At 35.1% G+C, this 19566-nt stretch overlaps 1 protein-coding gene across 3 annotated transcripts; it reads left to right on the forward strand.

The window, feature by feature from the left end:
* Positions 1-3707: 3707 nt before the first annotated feature.
* On the forward strand, positions 3708-10301 carry LOC108999518 (protein FAR1-RELATED SEQUENCE 5-like). 3 transcript variants are annotated; one of them, XM_018976425.2, is made up of 5 exons: positions 3708-4194; positions 4308-4599; positions 4900-4959; positions 6215-6369; positions 8062-10301. In XM_018976425.2, the coding sequence occupies exon 5, from the start codon at positions 8091-8093 to the stop codon at positions 10122-10124; it is 2034 nt and encodes a 677-aa protein (XP_018831970.2). In that variant the 5' UTR covers positions 3708-4194; positions 4308-4599; positions 4900-4959; positions 6215-6369; positions 8062-8090; the 3' UTR covers positions 10125-10301. The 3 variants fall into 3 exon arrangements, with proteins under 3 accessions (XP_018831970.2, XP_018831969.2, XP_035540615.1); XM_018976424.2 differs by having other exon boundaries at positions 3708-4179; XM_035684722.1 differs by having other exon boundaries at positions 3708-4179; positions 8070-10301.
* The last annotated feature ends 9265 nt before the right edge of the window (positions 10302-19566 follow it).

Here is a 19566-nt window from a genome sequence, read left to right on the forward strand (position 1 = left end):
TATTCATTGACCGTTAAAGGGAAGCTAGTCATTCAATGGAAGTTTGAGCTCGGAGGAAGTGATTACCAGTTTTTCATCTTCGTACCCTCAATTCTCTCATTTATTGTTGAATTTCAAGTGACGAATATACAATGCATTCACAAACCCCTTCCAACCGTACCCATCAATGTTGAAAATCTGAGAGACTCGAAGGAAGCCATGGAATCAGAGTGGAACCCATTGGATGAGCCTCCATCATTGCTGTGTTATTCGTCGGTGTTCGAGAGGGAATGACACGTTTGTCACTTGGAGATGATGTACCATCTGTTGTCGTTGCCTTACTAGGACCAAGAGATCAACTGTCTTACCTTCGCTTACGAGTCGTCGATGCGCCACTAGTCCAAGCTGGCCGCGAACGTGGAGGGCAAGAGTAAAGAAGTCGAGAACATACGCCTGATGCTCCAAGACTTTACAATTCTTCAATACGAGATTTCAATCAGATTTACAGAGGAGGAATTACTCTTGCATGACCTCCATGTATTGGTTGCTTTTGTAGAGCAAAAATCGACATTCGAGAGATTAAAGCAGGGCATTACCCAAGTCCTCTCTATCCTTGATGGTCAGCAGTAGCCGTGGTTGAATGGTATGGAGCTATTGGAAGATGCTCAACTGAATAAACATGTGTTGAGAAGTACTACAGATCAGCCACTGTTCATGGCTGATCTATAGCACACCTTACGTGTCATCGTCTTCTTCCTCCTTTTTTCTTTTCTTTTTTTTTTTTTTTGGCATCAAAACTCAGTTTGAATGTTGCTCTCCATTCCACACCACTCCAAAATTCAAAACTAACGTTCCGAAAGTTTCACTGTCAAAGGCATTTTGTTTCAAGTAAGGAAAACTCCAACGAAAAATATCAAATTAAGGAAAACAGACAAACAATGCGATAAACTTTCACCAAATCGATGAGAAATCATATTCTCTTAAGGCGTAGGGATATATATATCAGATAACTACTCCGAAATGACCCAATTGCTGCAAATACGACCTTCAGACGAAACAATGGAAAGGAAAAATAAAAAGTAAAAAATCAAGTTTTGTTCCTAACAAAGTAAACAAGATTGTAAGCCCACAATCAAAAACGAAAAAAAATCAAACCAAGAAAACCCTGGCATACAAAATGAGTAGAAATGGAGAGGCTTTTCTTGGGGGTCTTCTTCGGCGTAGCGACCTTTCTTCAAATACCAAGCAATCCAACCCATGGTGAATTGAAGCCCAACCTTGATAGACTTTGAGATCAACTTCTTCATGTCTTCACCTCTTTTGCCTTTTGGTGGCCCTACTGAGCCAACCTGCCTCTTCCTCCAAAGCCACAGCAACTCGATGACCCTACTGAGCCAGCCTTATCTTCATCTTCTTCCTCAGGTGAAGAACAAGAAGAGGATCAAAGCCTCGGAGAAGAAGCTAAGGACAAAGCTTTGGATTATGGGTTGAGAGAAAATCTCAAGAAAAGCTTCAGACTTGCAGATCCTGAGCTTTTGGAGGTGAAAGGATGAATAGGGAGAAAGGGAAACGTGCTTCGTAGGGAGAAGAGATAGAAAAAAAAAAAAAAGACACGTAAGGTGTGTAGTGTACTCCAGTAAATAGTGGGCTGATGCCAAAAATTTCTCAACATGTGTTATCCAGTGGTTGTGAGGGGATTGATCTTTTACTTCAAGGTGGATTATGCATGGGACAGTTAACTGAACTCGTTGGGGCTTCATTGTCTGGTAAAACACATCAAGAAGTCAATCTGAGATCTCAAATGCAGAAAGGAGATTGTCAGGTGCGTCTGCTTATAGTTGATTCAATATCATCATTGGTTATGCCAATCCTTGGAGGAGGTGGTAATTACGTCCAACCAAAATGTGCAGAGCCTTGGGTGGAGGTGAAATTTGAAGATGAGAAACAAGGAAAAACCCAGGTAGTGGCTTCACCTTTGATGCGCTTGACCAACAAACCCAAGGCATCAATTGAAGAAATGGGGAGCCCTGAGAAGTTGATTGCTTTTCCTGGGCTTTTTGTTACTGGAAATACATATGACCCAGATAAACTCCTCGAGACATCAGTTGAAAAAGGTACTTCTTAGGGACATGCATTAATGACTTCTATTGGATTTCTGTTGTAGAAATTAGCACATGAGCATAATCTTGTCTTCATGCTCCCCATGGAAGAGGCAATTCAGCCTACACCTCAGTTGTTTGAGGTAATGCCGATAAGAGATTTGCTCTCTTGGAGTGTCCTGATAACAGAACTGGCATATACTGTAGGTACTATGTGGTGGCTTTTAATTTCTATAAACATTCCTCTGTTGGTGGAAACTAATTGTGTAATTAGTGCTACCATATTTTTTGTCTTGGCCTTATGGGCTACACACCCTCCAACTAAGGAATTTAAGGTCATTGGATTGCTATTTGTTGCAATTACAAGAGTTAACGTGTTACCTTCTCTCGTCTTGGAGCTTTTACAAAGGATTGCCTGTGTTATTAAAGACTACATTGGAATTATTAAGAAAGATTCATTGCAAAAAAATTTTGTGCTTTATACTAGAACAATTGTAACTGAAGATGGAAATGAGAAGAAGGTCACAATTGATTTTGAGCCATTTAGGCCCATTAATGTATCTCTTTATCTTTGTGACCAGATCTATTGTGTCTCCTTGGTCAATCGAATGCCATTTTTCCCCAACTTGTAGGTGGAGCAAACATGTTTGGGTCCACTTCAATGAGTGGTATGGAAATACGGATGAGTGGCAATCATGAAAGAGCTAGAGTAGATGTTGCCTTAGAGAGTTTCGATAAAATGCTTGGGATGGGTCAAGGGTATGTAGCAACACCCATTGATGGAGTTTTTATTGTGAAACATGAAGTGGTTATTGGTATAAAAAAAATTCTTATTTTTTACCCAGGTGGTGGGACAATCGTAGGCAAAGATACCGCACCTTGTAGACAAGGTGCTTCTATGGGGGATGATTTGTCATACGAATGCAATAGAAATACGAAAGACCAAAGTCATAGGTTTGGATTGAGTAATAAGAGTTTAATAGTTGAGTTTATTTGCAAGAGTCTTATTGAGTCGGGCCATGACCTATTTATTATTAGTTATAATTATGATTGTGGCTTTGTGTTACCGTCGGAGTAAGTGGCCTGTGGCCCAAGAGAGAAGTCATATATATAGTAGAATGAGGCACTTGTAAAGATATCCATAATCATTAATAAAAATATTTTTCTATTCTCTTTTTTTTTTTCTTTTTGGAAGCTAGGTTAACTTGAATTTGGACTATTTTCTTATATTTTTTTTCATATTTTCTAGTTATTCAAATACTACCAATCAGATGTGTTAGAGAGAGGGAGGAAAAGAAAAAATCGGTATGTGCTGCACAGATCTACGAACGCTAAACAATCGGATGTTTGCGATGTGCAGTGACTGCAGTCTGCTGAACTGCTTCTTCGATTTTATTTCGTTTTCATTCTGTTCATTTTTTAAAATTGCATACCATACCACGTCAGCCGGCAGCACGGGATTGCAATCTGCCGATTGCTCGTAGAAAAACTGTTGATTTATCTATTTGTGCATGTTAATTTTCCGGTTTGGTCTTTAAGAAAGACATATAATTCGGAGAATACAAAGGATAAACTTTATTTAAAATTAGTTCAGCTAAAATTTCCATCAGTTTTCTCAGCAGCCAAACAGAAGTGATGATAAATCCAATACGAATCGAAAGAACGAGTTCGATCAAACCTGATGATGTCACAGAAAGCGAGAGAATGTAAGGCCGTTTGTTGCAAAAACGAATTTGCGTAGAGAAATAGAGTAGAGGGAGTTCCGAGCAGAGGAGTCGGAGTGGAGTTCTCCTACAGACTCAAGCCCTTGGTTTCACACACCACCACACCTATTAAAGTGGCGCCTACGTGGCTTTAAAAAAACAAAAATAAAAAAGAAAGGGACGAAGATGGTCTGAAATTGAATTCAGTCTCTCAGGCACTCTCTGTCTCACATTTCACCGAGCTCCCTACCCTAGCTTCAGATCTTAGAGCTTCGGACGGCTTGATCACCGCCCACAATCAAAGATTTAAGTTTCGGCTTCGTCCTTTTCAAATTCCCACGATGAATTAAATGCTGAAGCCACCATTTTCAGTTTCGGCTTCGTCATCATAGCTGCAGGTTTCTCTCTCGCTCGTAATGTGCTCAACTCGTATGAATTAGTGGATTTGTTGCTGTCTGTGTGAGGTTTGAAGCCCTCAGTTTCTGGTGGTTTTGAATTTTGGCTTCTTTTTGGTGGTTTTGTTTAGGATACCTGACATTTATGATGTGTGAGAGTTTCTTGTATATCACACCATGTACAACAATTAACTCCAGTAGCAGCCTGCAAGCATTCATCTAACTTCAGTAGAGGTTTTATATAACCAAACACAACGCCCGCGGCCCGCAAGCACTCATCTAGTCATGCCGTCTCCTTCTCAACTCCAGTAGCAGCAACGTCGATGTCCTCTCCCGCCATATGCACGAAGCCGCCGTTGATCTTCTCTTCAGCCAGCAAGATGGCTATTTGATCTGATCATCTTCCTTCAACTACGGGTCAAGGTGCTCACTGCACTTTTCGCTTCTTGTTCTCGACTCTTAATGTCTAAGATATTGGGGATTTCTTAATTCTTTGATTCAGCACTTCCCTCCTGCATATTATATGTACTTTTTATTTTCAGCTCTTAGGCAGCTATGCAGAGAAAAGCTCCAATTTCTTACACACCGTGACACCGCATATCACTCCATTCGATTTCTCTCGACTTTTTCCTATTTTTGTTGTCTACGGTTGATTCACTAATTTTTTTTCCATTTTTTTTTTCCTTATTCTTACTGATGTGGTGTTTTTTTTTTTTTTTAAAGGTTCTTGACATCGATTAGGAGCTTGAGTTTGATTAGGCGCTTATTTGTCGAAACCAGCAGGTTGGGTTCTCAATCTTTTTGGTAAACGGTTAGTGCTTATATTGGTAGTATGCTTTGGAATTGAATATTTAGATTCGGGGACTGTGCCAACTGAGATGGGGTTTTTTATGCTTATTTATTTGCATTTGATTGTTTTAAAATTATTACTGATTGGCTTCAATTGTTTACTGCTTAGATAAGCCTATCTGTCTGCAATATTTGACTTTCACTTCTAGTTTTCCCTATATTCTGGTTGGAAAAGGCATAAATCTGTACATGTCCATACGCATTTGACTAGCTATCACCGCTATGGAACCCCTCATGATGATGGCCTTATTCTTTTCAGGCTATGAACATATCTATTTACTTATCTGTTAGACTGAATTTTAGAATTTCTAAAATGTTAGAAAGTTGACTATTGGGAATGAAAATCGCATATAAAGAATGGAGGAGTTCTTGCTAAAGTTCTGTGTTTAAAAATCATTGTACTTAACATAAGGGTAAAAAGCTTCTTTCTATTTGGAGGCTCTTTGCTTGAATTCCAAAATGCTTAATATGGTGGCTCTTTGCTATTTTTAGTTTTACACACTGAAATGGTAAATTCCATGGCCGTTTGGTGTTTTTGTTTTATACATTCTGTTTTTAAAAGCTCCTTGCTATTTGATCACTTCGGTGGCTCTTTGCTTGAATTTTAAATTGCTAACCGCCACAGTTCTGCAGTGTGAAAGGGTTATGTGGTGGTTGTTTGGTGTTTGACTTGTTTTAAAAAGTTCCTTACTGTTTGGTGGCTCTTTGATTGAATTCTAAAATGTGTTCAGCCATTACTTCTACAGTTTGAAAGGGTTAATTTGGTGGCTGCTTGGTGTTTGTTTTTTAAGTTAAGAGAACTTGAGAAAATAATGCACCATAGTAAAAATTTATACCAACATATTTTAGTGTGTATGCAAGTTTATTCTTTTCAGAGTTGAAGTTTTTGGTATCAACAAGACAAGACCTTTCATTGATTAGAGTTATAGTACTTATTTAAGAACTTGGCTCAATTTCTTATCTTGTTTCGAGTAGGGTCTGGACATAAGATGTCTTACTCTACTTGAGTTTGAGCAGTGAAAAGAGCCAAATTCGTTAATAATCAAGCTGAGTTTGAACGGGCACAACTTACTTGAAATCGGCTTGATTACAGCCCTACTGATGTGGTTAAAATTTACATAGCTATATATTATAGAGAATCTGATGCCAATGCTCTCAAACCTCACTTATCTCTCCACCATTTCTGTAGCTGGGTCATCCTCTCTGCCATTTTGCTGCCATCGTCCAGAGCTGGATCACACAGATTTTATGCTGTCTTCTCCATCTGAGTTGTGATTTCCATTAGCCCCTCTACATCCATCACAACAGCCACTTTGTCACTGATATAGGTGGATAAATCACAAGGTATGACTACAAATGCCTCTATGTATTCATTTTTGTTCTTGATTAGGCATTCCTCGTTGAACTTTACTGGTTAATGACAAAGCAAAGGTGATACTGGGAGAAATAATTAAGATTCTGATTGGATAAATGTGGCAGTAGGGCTGGTCTAGTATACTGGGAGAAATTAATATTTCAATTCCCCTTTGTCACAACGCCTCCTTCATAACTACCAGTCATGAATTATGGTTCCCAAAGGAGTGGAAGCACTCTATACATGTGGGACTTTTGACTTTGCTATAACAACTAAGAGCACTCTCATTGGATTAGCTAAAAGCTAAATTCAATGAAAATTTAGCTATTGAACCATAAAATATATCACATTGGAATAGCTATATTCCAAATATTTGGAATATAACTACAGTAACTTCTAAAGTTATTTCCAAATTTGAAAGACATTGTTTATTCATCAAATCCATTTTATATCATTTGTTTTTCTCTCCCGAGGTCTCTATCAATGTCTTTCTAGTTTCTATTTTTAATCCATAATTTAATTAGAATATGATTACTAATTAATATATAATATTATAAATAGTAAAATATGATAAAATAAAATAATTTCATAATTAAAAAAATTAAAATATTTTTGAAATTGATATATTAATTTGAGTTAGTAATGTATTAATTTAATAAGAATATGATTATTAATTAATATATAATAGGTAGAATAGTAAAATATGATAAAATAAAATAAATTAATAATTAAAATATTAAAATATTTTTAAAATTGATATATTAATTTGAGTTAGTGATTTTAATTTAATAAGAATATGATTATTAATTAATATATAATAGGTAGAATAGTAAAATATGATAAAATTAAATAAATTAATAATTAAAAAATTAAATATTTTTGAAATTATTAGTTATTCATTACTATATAATAAATGTATAATCTAATGTAGAGATTTGATGTGAATAATTAAAATCAAATTCATCTTATATTATTTTATTATTATCTAATGAAAAAATAACTATTTCAATGTGGAGATTTATGTGAATGGAATAGCTAAAAGTCAAATTTCTCTTACATTCATAAAAAAATGTTCTTTAACTTTAGCTAATCCAATGAGAGTGCTCTAACAAGTGGTGAAATTTGATGTTTTATGGGTTAAGAAGGCTGAGATAAAACGTCCATTTTGAGAGGCCACAAACAAACTTAAAGTATTCAACCATGGGAATGAAAGTCGGTGAATCCTCTACATAAAAAATGTTTGACTATAGTTGATATCCTCCAGGTTAGGGCCATAGTCCCCCATAAAGTAGGTGGAATCTATTACAAACACCAATATATTGTCCTCGTTAATGGGAATATTTTGTATATCTAATTTGGTTCACATTTTGCATGTGCCTTCTTTCTGACAATGCTATAAGAACCAACTTATTTGAACACTGGATTATCTGAATGCTACCTTTACTTCAACAAAATCTCTCCGAGCTGTCCAAAAAAAGCAGAAAATTGCGTGGCCATGCTGTCCAATGTTAAAGTTCAAGCTTATGTATATTGGCATCCTTTCATTATTTTTTTTAGCCTAAACTGAACTGTTATCGGTCTAGTTGCTTCATCATTATGGCACCAAATGAAGAACACGCTTTATATTTTCCTTCTTAAATTTGGGAAAATTAAAGAATGGGAATTTTATTCTACTATTCTAGTAATGTAGGAAAAACTCAACTCTGGAGTGATGGACTCGAACGTATCGCACATTGAGGATAAAGAAGACACTTTTTGTGAACCGGATGGGAAGGAAGGAGATGAAGGAGACAATGTTGTTGAAGAACCAAAGGTTGGAATGATATTTTCATTAGAGGAAGAAGTGAGATTGTATTATACCAACTACGCAAAGCGTATGGGTTTCGGTGTTTCAAAAAGAAGTTCCAATGTCGGAGATGATGGGAGATTAAAATATTTCACTCTTGCATGTGTTCGGCAAGGCACATCAAGGAGCAAGGCATCTAATGTTCTTAGGCCAAGATCAGTGGAGAAAATGGGATGCAAGGCCAAGATAAATGTCACATTGACAGCTGATGGAAAATATACATTGTCTAGTGTCGTTCTTGAACACACACATGCTTTAAGTCCCGGGAAGGCCATATTTTTTAGGTGCCATAAGAAGCTAGGTGATAGTATCAAAAGAAAACGTGAAGTAAATGATGTGGCTGGAATCAAAGCGCGTAAGAACTACAAGTCATTTGTACATGAAGCTGGGGGGTATGAGAATCTTTCTTCTGGCGAAAAGGTTTGCTGCAATGAAATGGGGAAGGCGAGACGACTTCAGCTTGCTGTAGAAGGTGTCGAAGCTCTACGAAATTATTTCATTAAAATGCAAGAGAAAAATGATCAGTTCTACTACATGATAGATGTGGACGACGAAAGCAGACTAAGAAATGTTTTTTGGGTAGATGCTCGAAGTAGAGCTGCGTATGATTCTTTTGGTGATGTGATAACATTCGGCACCACCCATCTAAACAACGCATATAGGATGTCATTTGCTCCTTTCGTGGGAGTTAATCATCATGGCCAGTTAATCCTTTTTGGGTGTGGATTAATATCCAATGAGGACACAGAAACTTTTGTGTGGTTATTTGACGCATGGCTGAAATGTATGAATGGACAGACTCCAAGTGCAATAATCACAGACCAAGATAAAGAGATGCAAAATGCAATTGCAAGGGTATTCCCGAGATCCCAACACAGATTTTGTTTGTGGCATATCATGAAGAAACTTTCAGAAAAACTTGGATCACACTCTCAATATGAAGCTATCGAGCGTAGTATACAAGGTTTTGTCTATGACTCCTTGAGCCGTGAGGAGTTTGAACAAAATTGGAAATGCTTGCTTGACAGTTACAACCTCCGTGATAATGCTTGGCTGGATTGGATCTATGGTGAGCGGCATCTTTGGGTACCGGTCTATGTAAAAAATACATTTTGGGCTGGGTTGTCTACTACACAACGAAGTGAAAGCATGAATTATTTCTTTGAAGATTGTGTGAACTCAAAGTCCATGCCCAAGCAATTTGTTGAGCAGTATAATAATGCCTTGAGGAGAAAAGTAGAGAATGAAAACGCAGCTGATTTTAGTTCCTTTGGTACTGCAATCCCATGTATTACTCATTATCCTATTGAGAAACAATTTCAGGAACTTTACACCAATGCCAAATTTAGAGAAGTCCAAGATGAGTTCAAGGGATTGTTGTATTGTTGTGCAGCGTTGGTTACATGTGAGGGTGCAATGTATACTTATCAAGTTCGTGATGAGGTGAAGGGTTTTGAGGGTTTCATAAAAAGGACAAACTTTTGTGTTTCGTTTAATGAAGCTGATTTTGAGGTGAAATGCAGTTGTTGCCTGTTTGAGTTTAGAGGTATCTTGTGCAGACATGCGCTTCGTGTGCTTACTAATCTAGAAAAACAATTGTTGCCGCCAAAATATATTCTTGATCGGTGGAGAAAAGACTTGAAACGGAGATATACATTAGTCAAGTGTAGTTATGACGATTTGAGTGACAGCCCTGCAGCACAGAGATTTGATAGGCTAACCCAGTTTTTTGCTGAAATTGCATCCCAATCATCAGAAAGTGAGGCTATTTGTGGAGAGTTGATGCGGCGATTGGAGCTATTCCAAAGTGAATTCTTGCATCATCGAACAAAGCGTGATATGAGTTCATTAGCCCGTGAAAGTGAGATATGGAGCATGCAGAGCAAATCTTTTATGTGAATCCCACACCTTGACATGGATGTTATTAGATTTAAGATAAAATTGGAAGTAAGAGGTTGTTGGGTGGAGTATACTTTGTACCTCTCATTTATAATGCATAAAAAAAAAAAAAAATGGCTAGATTGGGTATCTCAAGCAAAATAAAAGGTCAAGTGGAGTTATCACTTTCTTAATCTACTTATGTAGTGGGTACCATTTCATCGCATGACATTAAGGTTCCATTTGGATATAAAAATGATTTCATCTTATCATTATAATTTTATCAAATTTCTAAATAAAATATAATAAACAATTCAACTTTTTCAAATTTCAAAACAATAATAATATTAAAAAATAATATTTTATTCAATTTTCATTTAAAATCATATCATTTCATTTACTATCCAAATCATTCTAAATCAAGCTTTTTATGAAGCTGATCAATCCTTCGAGGACAATAAAGTACCATCTATCCAAAATAACAACGTCGGCAATTACAACTGTAATTTTACATATTAGGATAGGATCTTAAGGCAAATAAACAAATTACACAAGAACCTGTTCAAGACAACACCATCAAAGGGAATGTGTAGACGAAAGTATATTTCTATTGAAATCTCTCACTCTAGGTGACCCATCAGAAAATGTGGAAAGTTTCCACCCTGAGTTGTAACAAAAACCTCAATAAACAAGCAAGCATACCATGGCATGTAGTCCAAAGCTGCCAATCTTGAAGAGTATCCCCCAGTACCCAAGGAGCATACAGGTTTTAGAGCAAGGTTGTTAGACCCTACACAATCAGCCAAACACATGGTGAATACAACACCATTGGAATAATTATTTGAGCAAACCTAACCTATATTTCAAGTTACTTCAACATCCAAAAATTAATACTTCAAACATCAGAATTTAAACATCAAAATGAACTAAACACATCAATTAAAAGCTCGACGGTGCAAGTATGATAGATGAACACCTATTCCAAATTAATGTAATACTTTTTCTTTTTTTTTCTTGTTTCTCATTTCTTTTATGGGATCGAATACCACTCTATTTCTGGTTGTACGAGCTGCCAACCAACGGCCAGAGAAATCGAAAAGGTTGTGCTTTACTGCTCGCGAGAACCTCTGGGAAAACTGGAACTCACAGCTAAAGCTCACAGCTTTGTGTATATTTTTGTTAACTTCTAAGATGCGTAATGCATAATGTCAAAGATCCAGGAAACAATGTAACCACCATGTCTGTGCTATTTTCCAAAAGATTAATCAATTGAAAGTCTCTAAAATCACATATATATTGGAATCTCATGAGTCATGATAAGCCGTCGCAGCTGAATGAGTGCAACAATAAATGAAATTGGAGCTCATTAACTGTTAAATAAAGTTAATTCGAATTATCTTAAGGAGCGGAATCTCCACAAGTCTGGATCTTTGCTAGTCTTACATCCCACTTTATTTTGTTGATTGCATCTCTACGTGCGCGCGTCGCTTAGGACACTACTAGGGTCTCCTAAAAAATTCATTGCTTCAAGATCAAGATATTTAGATGGTTCCTCTAGGAAATTGTAGAGAGAGGGGAGAGTTTTTCTTTTTGTATATTCACTTTTTCATATTATTTATTTATTTATTTAATGTACGTAAAACTCTTATTTAAAGAGTTTTCTCATGGGAGGTTAATTACCTTCCCTGAAGTTAAGTGATAGTGGTGGAGAGTTAATTAATAACCTCCCAACCCATGTGAACACAACATAGATCAGGGTTACCCACTACCAATATCTCCCGCTTGTTCACAATAGGTGTCATGCCCATTAACAATCTCCTCTTGATCTCTCAACCAATTATCCCTCATATAGAAAATGAAGCGTGCAACCTGAAGAGAATGAAAAGGTTATGAGTACTATATTAAGTCACCATCATACTAACATAGTACATCACTCATAATATCTCATCTATGTCCCAGACTATTTGATCTCACTAGGTTAAGCGTTCTTAATCTCTCACCAGTTTATAACTCAAAGCAATTCTTGACCTCACATTATATAATATATTCATGATTATATCGAAGTTAAAACGATATATTCGTTCGGGCTATGAGACATAAAATAACAAGTAAGAATCTAAACAAACTTCCCTAGACACTCATGTCAATTCAATTAGACTTGACTGCTTTCCAAGACATGCTAGACTGTATCATTCGTGACCCTAAGAAAACATGCTAAAATAGCCACAAAGCGCTTGAAGAAAACATGTTAAAGTAGAATTTTTAAATTTCTTTCTTTCTGATTCTCAACCTCAGCCACAAAGTGCTTGAAACATACTGATGCTTCAAAGCGATGGGAGATCAGATAGACATAATTGAAATGTGAGTAGTCGTCTATAAATATGAGAAAATAAGATGTGTCATGGCATATCTTCACATTCATAGGTCCACAAATATCAGAATGGACTAGCTCTAAAGGATAAGATGTCAAGGCCTTAAAGCTAAACAAGGCTCACACACAAGTAGGCTTACATTAGCAAGAGACCCCAATAGGCATTCTCTAACTAATCTAGTCATTCTATCTTTTTCTAAGTGGCCTAGTCTAGCATGTCATTTCAATAAATTAGAAACAACATCATAATCATTTGAACCCATTAAAGAAACTGAGAAATTATCTAAATCCAACATAGAGAAACCATTCGAAAGAAAACCATGTCCATACAAAACCCTATCCAAATAAAAGTCTAGCTGATGGTCATGAAAGTGAAAAGTAAAACCAAGTTCCAATATAAAAATAACTAAAAATAGATTACATTGAACACCAAGTGCATATAGCACATCATGAAGAAGTAAAAAACATCCCAAACGCATCTTGAGTCGGTAGGTGTCAACTCCAAGCACTTCCTCTTAAGTTCAATTACCCAATATAACGTATTGTCTGCCAGTTAGTATTCTTCTATAATCCATGAACCCAACTCGATCTCGAGCTACATGTTTGATGCTCCTACTTCTACAATCCATTCAAGGATTGAGTGAACAACAAAAATATGTGAACAAATATAAGTAATAAGAGAGTTGTGTTTAGTGGATACCTTATTTGCCTCAGTGCACTCACGAGCTAAGTGTCCTACTTTTTCACAAATATAGCACTTCAATTTGGACTTGTCCTTGCCAACACGCTTGCTTCTGCGGCGCTTTACTACTTTTCCATCCCTTGACCCAAGATTATTTGCCTCTCTAACAAATCTTTCATGTTGCTTGCGCTTAGGTTTGAATGCCTTGCACTTTCCAGTTTGGACAACAAGAAGAGTATTACGATACGCACCTATGTGCTCCACCTCTAGCTTCAAATGGCGAGATATATCAATAAAAGTCTTAATATTCTCACTGTGTGTCAAAACGAGCTTTATTTGCCCCATGTTGACTTAGGCAAAGATCGTATCACAACGATAACTTCTTGTTCATCAGTGAGATTATTGCCAATAGCCTTGAGATCATGAATCAAGGCAGACATTGACCTCAAATGCTCAATCATGGTATGTTTAGGGTTCATAACATATCGCTCAAATCTCAAAGTGAGAGCACGGAGCCTAGTAGCTGATGTCCCCCTATAGGCAATTTTCAGCTAGTTCCATATATCTTGGGCAGTTTTCAAACTCCCCGATAAGATCATTGTGCATGATGCTAAGCAGGGTAAAATGCGAACACATATCTATCTTTGCTCAAGCCTATAGGTTTTCATATCACGACGATGTTGGGAAGTATTCTCTTCCTCAAGTTGTATCATAAGATGGGATAAATTTTCTAGGACCTCTTGTTCCTTAAGCAGATATTGAATTTTCCTATATCACATGTCATAGTTAATCACATCCAATTTATCTCCTTTAGTAAGGTCAGCAACTACGTTCTTAGTAGTCATTATCACTACATTCGTTGCACAAGATTGACATTAGCACATATTTAATTTTATTCCAAAATCTAACTATACCATGTAATTCCTTCCTACATAGTGAGATCGAAAATTTTACCAAAAAAAAACTAGTAATCATCTCCCACTATATAAGTCCAAATACTATATCTAATTAATTTTGAATAAAATTTATAGATGAGTTTTTAAAAAATACTCAAAACTCATACACATAATCCATTTATCAAATATGAAAAATCCATAATCATTGCGCTAAACACATTCCCCATAGGCTCCACCCGAAGCCTCATTGGTAATTTGGAGCATCATGTTAAAATGATCTTAAAGTATATCGATAGATGTGAAACTCATTCCTTTATATGACATCAATAATAAAATTACATTTCGAATATTACATTTTCAAAGAAAATCCTACTACAAAATTTTTAGGAAAATAATAAATAAATAGAGATGTCACGACATCGATATATTTATAAGTTACACCTTATCTATTCACATAAAAATAAATACATACATTACACATGAGCCCAACAAATTATCTATGTCCACTTATCCATTTTAATAATAAAAAAAAATGAGCTCAAACATCCAATCATAGTGGTATGCATGATGGTTCAACGGATAGAGAACCCACAATCTCAAATAATAAGAAGGGTTTAATAGATAATCAAATCTAGGGATACATTCAATATGGACATGTATTTACCAGTATCAGTTATATAAATGCAACAAAAAAGAATCTATATAAATGTTCATATAACACAGAAAAATTGGACTCGAGGAAGTATAATAAGTATCCAAAAATAATTTTTATTATTATCAATTTTTTAAAGTATTTTAATAAAAATGATTTAAAAAATATTTTTTTGGCTCTTGGCCTAAAAAAGATATAAATCAGCTTTAGACACCAACACAAGGCTACACGTGCCATACGTGACAAAAATTGGGCATCAGAAATCGTCGCACGCGCCCCCATATGCCTCCTACGTGTGCGGGCTTCGTTTTGGCTCTAGAGGCTATCTTGCCTCCACTTCACTTGTCGCGACAGAGAGTGGTACATCACCTCCATTGCTCATAGTGTTGTCCAAGGTCCAAACACAAAGTTCAGTCATCTTAATGTGTATTTGTGTCAATAACGTGAGCAAAAATGCACCACAAGTGCAAGGTGGATCCCACCTTCCATGGCGGAGAGTGAGACTGGTTAAAAAAACATTATTTATCATCTTCTTCCACAATCCAAATTTATGGTTTTTTCCGATTTCAATCACCTATTTTCAATCAGTCATAACTTACTCATATTAAGTGCTAATTAAGCATATAATATATCAAATTAAAGCTTATGAACCCAACTTTCTAACCATATAAAGTTTATTTCCAAAAAATAAGATTTGGTTGGTTAAAATTTGGCTTAAAGTCACGGTGCAAACATGATATTTAAAATTAGGGTTTCAGATTTCTTCTTCTATATGCAATGAAACTTCACCAAATTTAAAAGACATATTTATCACATTATAAGGAATGTTTTCATGAGATAATTCAATCTTAAACATGTCATACCATAATATCTAATGAAAAATCTGAAACACAAACAATCATAGCATATCATCAATTATATGCTTTTAAACTCATTCCAAAGCATCAAACAATATGTAATCATATTCATATGGGAGAAAACAAGTAGCATAGGCTTTGATACTAATGTTGAATAAAGTTAATTCAAATTACCTCAAGGAGCAAAATTTTTACAATTTTGAATATTTGCTCGTCTTACAGCTCACGTCTCTTTGTTGATTGTACCTCTATGTCGCTTAGGAGGCTATTAGTCTCCTAAAAAATTTCACGCTTCAAGATCCAGATATCAATATGGTTTCTCTAGGAAATTATAGAGAGAGATGGGAGTTTTTCTTTTTTTACTTTCACTTTTTCACTTTTTATTTATTTATTTAATGTACGTAAAACTCTTATTTAAATAGTTTTCTCATAGGAGGTTAATTAACTTTTTTGAGGTTAAGTGGTAGTGGTGGAGAGTTAATTAATAGAGAAATTCTATTTGCAGTCCCCAAGTGTGCAGGTCTTTTATTAAATGAGAAAAAATATCATTTTAAGAGGGATATTTTTATAATTTTAAAAAAATTTAAAGATAAAATTACTTAGACTTGCATTGCAGTCCTCAAATGGGGACCCACCCATGTGAACACAACATAGATCATGGGATTACCCACTACTATTATAATACGACATCAGCAGGTAACGTCATTGATCCCATCGGCTTCTGCCATAGGGACACTGAGAAAAATGGTCGTGTGTTGTCTCCGACTGAATGTCTGTCTTTATTACCTCTCCGCCCTTCGATAAATTATATTGCACACAACTAATTCATAAAACAATTCTCAAGGAACTTCTCACTATCACACAAACTCAGAGAGAGAGAGAGAGAGAGAGAGAGAGAGAGAGAGAGAGAGAGAGAGAGAGAGAGAGAGAGAGAGAGAGAGAGAGAGAGAGAGAGAGAGACCTGAATTGCAGAGGATCTTGGAGAGGTCGACAAGGGATCCATACCATCTGATTGCTGACGCCATTTCTCAAAAGCCTTTGTAGTTTGTCCCTTTTGTCAAGCTACACCGTGTTTTTTTTTCTCCTTTTTGGCGTGAAAACATTCAGTTAGTTTAGGCCCATGAGAAGTTGGCTATGTTTGGTTGGTTGAGTGATCTCAACCCTTCTCAAATCAATCATTGATTACTTACTACTTTTTTCAACTTTTTATAAAAAAAAAAATTAAATCCATCTCAACTAGGTGTGGCAATTCACATTTTCGAATCGTGTTCGTGTCGAGTCATGAACATTCGATTATATAGGCCAAACAGAACTCGACCCGTTAAGCTAAGTGTGTTAGACTTTCAAATCCTGACCCGACTCATTTAGATAACGGATTATGTCGTGTCACCCATTTTGAGCAATTTAATAATTAATTAAAAATAGGTCAACACAATACATCTCATTTAAATCTATTTCATGTAAATAGGTTGGAACTAAAATGCATAACCCATTTGATCTAATTAACACAATCTTACATAAAAGTTAAAATCTATATTTATTAGTAGCCACAATATCTTAAAAAAGGAATACTACATACTAACGAAAAATATCAATATTTTTCAAATTTTAACATATAATAAAAACAATACTACAAACCCTACAATAAAGAAGATAAGCATAGGTCTAGAATTATCATTCCAACAATAATAATTCCAACAATAAAAATATAAGCATACTGAGAAATATAAATATTACAACTCAATAATAATAAAATTAAAATGTTGAGATAAAATGTAAATGTGTCAAAATGGGTTGATTTTGGGTTAAGTGGGTTGACCTATTTATAAATCGTGCCTTAACAGGTTAACCCATTTTGACTCAAACCCGTTAACATCAAATCCAAACCTGCTAATTTCGTGTCGTGTTCATGTTGGGTTCAAGAATCGTGTCACATATTGTCACATTTAATCTCAACATATTTTATACTTTCAAACACATATCTCAACCTAGTTACATTCAAACACATCTCAATGGAATCCACAAAATTCTAATATTCACATATCAACTCATATAATCTGAGATCACCTCAGCATTCAAATGCAGCCAAAGTGTGTGGCTGCGGGAGTGAACCTTACCTACACCACGTTTAGCTTAATCCTAAACTAAGAACTGGCTCATACTTCTTCTAAATCCCCAGTTGGCATGATGATAAGTACTGAAATTCATATAAATATGTTATGATTATCTCATTTGCTAAGATTCCTATATCTTCTATTCAGCTTGGCTTTACGATTTGACATGATTCATCAAATTGTAAAATTGTTTTTATCATAAAGTAGATCTAACAGATCACCTAAAAATACTAATGTGTGAATTTACTTTTATATAATCATGTAACACCTCACTCTCCATAGTAAAGAAATATGTTTTTTTTTTAGAAAATCACGGGAGCTGGAGTGCTAATACTGAACCTGACTTAAAATTTTTTTTTTTTCTAAAGAAAGCGCCAAGTACAAATATTCCTCATAATAAATAGAGTCATTTTGAATTAATATGCAAAATCATTGTAAATGAGAGTGTGTGGAAGAATTTATTAAAATTTCTCATAAGCATGTGCCATAAAAAAATCATAATTTAAAACCTTTGTATATGATCTAGGCCATTGTTACGTCTCCCTAAAATAAGTCTCATCTTGCAGCTCTACCTTCATAAATATCTGACCTGGGGTGGTTCAAAAACATGAAACAAACTAAAATGAGTCAATGACTCAATAAGAAACTCATCATAACGTAAACATACTTAATATAAGATTTTTCATAAATTATTTCATGCTGAGAATTAAAATCATGATCATTCAAACATATGCTGCATGATTTATCTTGACTTATCTTACTTATCATACTAACTCACACACTTAACCATGTGTGCAAGGTTGTGCACCGACCTCACATCCCGCGACCGCAAAGGGAGCAGTTAATAGTATTCTAACATACTATAGTGGACCATGCTTAGATCCATGACTTGCACACCCATCCGAAAATTGCATTGGTACTATGCATCTGAATGACCAACTTATTAATTGTTATGAGCTTATCTTACACTTGATTTTATGAAAGCTTACGTGTTTTATACAATATGAAATGCATAATACATATATAACTATGTGGAATGAAACATAATGAATGACGTGCTTGCAAATATCATGATATGCGTAGTATGTAAACACTAGCTTCTAAAGAAATGGCTTTAATAATATATATATATATATATATATATATATATATATAACTAATGTATGCTAATACAAATTTATGATCAAGCTACTTACCTTGTAAAGTTGATTCCTAAAATTTCCAATACAAAATTGATCATAGTGCTGGACTGGGTATCTTGGGTTCGACCGTTGCACTTATGGAGGTTTATGATTTTTTTCAAATAACACACAGAAGAAAGATATTTATAGAGATTTGGGAGAGGGTGCCAATGAGTTTGAGTTTGACTCGGTTAATACATGTAGTGACACTAATCTACTAAACACTCAGTTGTGATCATCTAAGAAGAGAGTTTGAATTTAAAAATATGATCTAGTAGTTCATTAAATATAGGATTGGCAGTGACTGAGACTGCGTAGGAAATTTCAATCAGTGATAATTTTAAATTGAAATAAATATCTCATGATTGATCTTTAAATTCTAAAAGGAGACTTAACTCTTTCAATAAATAATAAATGTGATTTAACATAGTTATTGAGTCTAATTAAAATTCCTAATTAACATTAATAATTTATCACTCGTGACTTATTTAATATGGCTCATTAATTATAATTTAACTTAATAAAAATTTTCAATATTCCAACCTTATAATTATTAGGTCGGCTCCTTACAAATCCCTTTTATATTATAACACTTCTCTTGCAACAATGTACAAACATCTTACCAAAAAAAAACATCTTCGTAACATAATTTCCTGTATGTTTCTTTTTGTATTATAAACGAGTATTTGATATACACAACTCCCTTCTTT

Source organism: Juglans regia, chromosome 13 (genome assembly GCF_001411555.2).
Source record: "Juglans regia cultivar Chandler chromosome 13, Walnut 2.0, whole genome shotgun sequence".
Taxonomy (NCBI): Eukaryota; Viridiplantae; Streptophyta; class Magnoliopsida; order Fagales; family Juglandaceae; genus Juglans; species Juglans regia.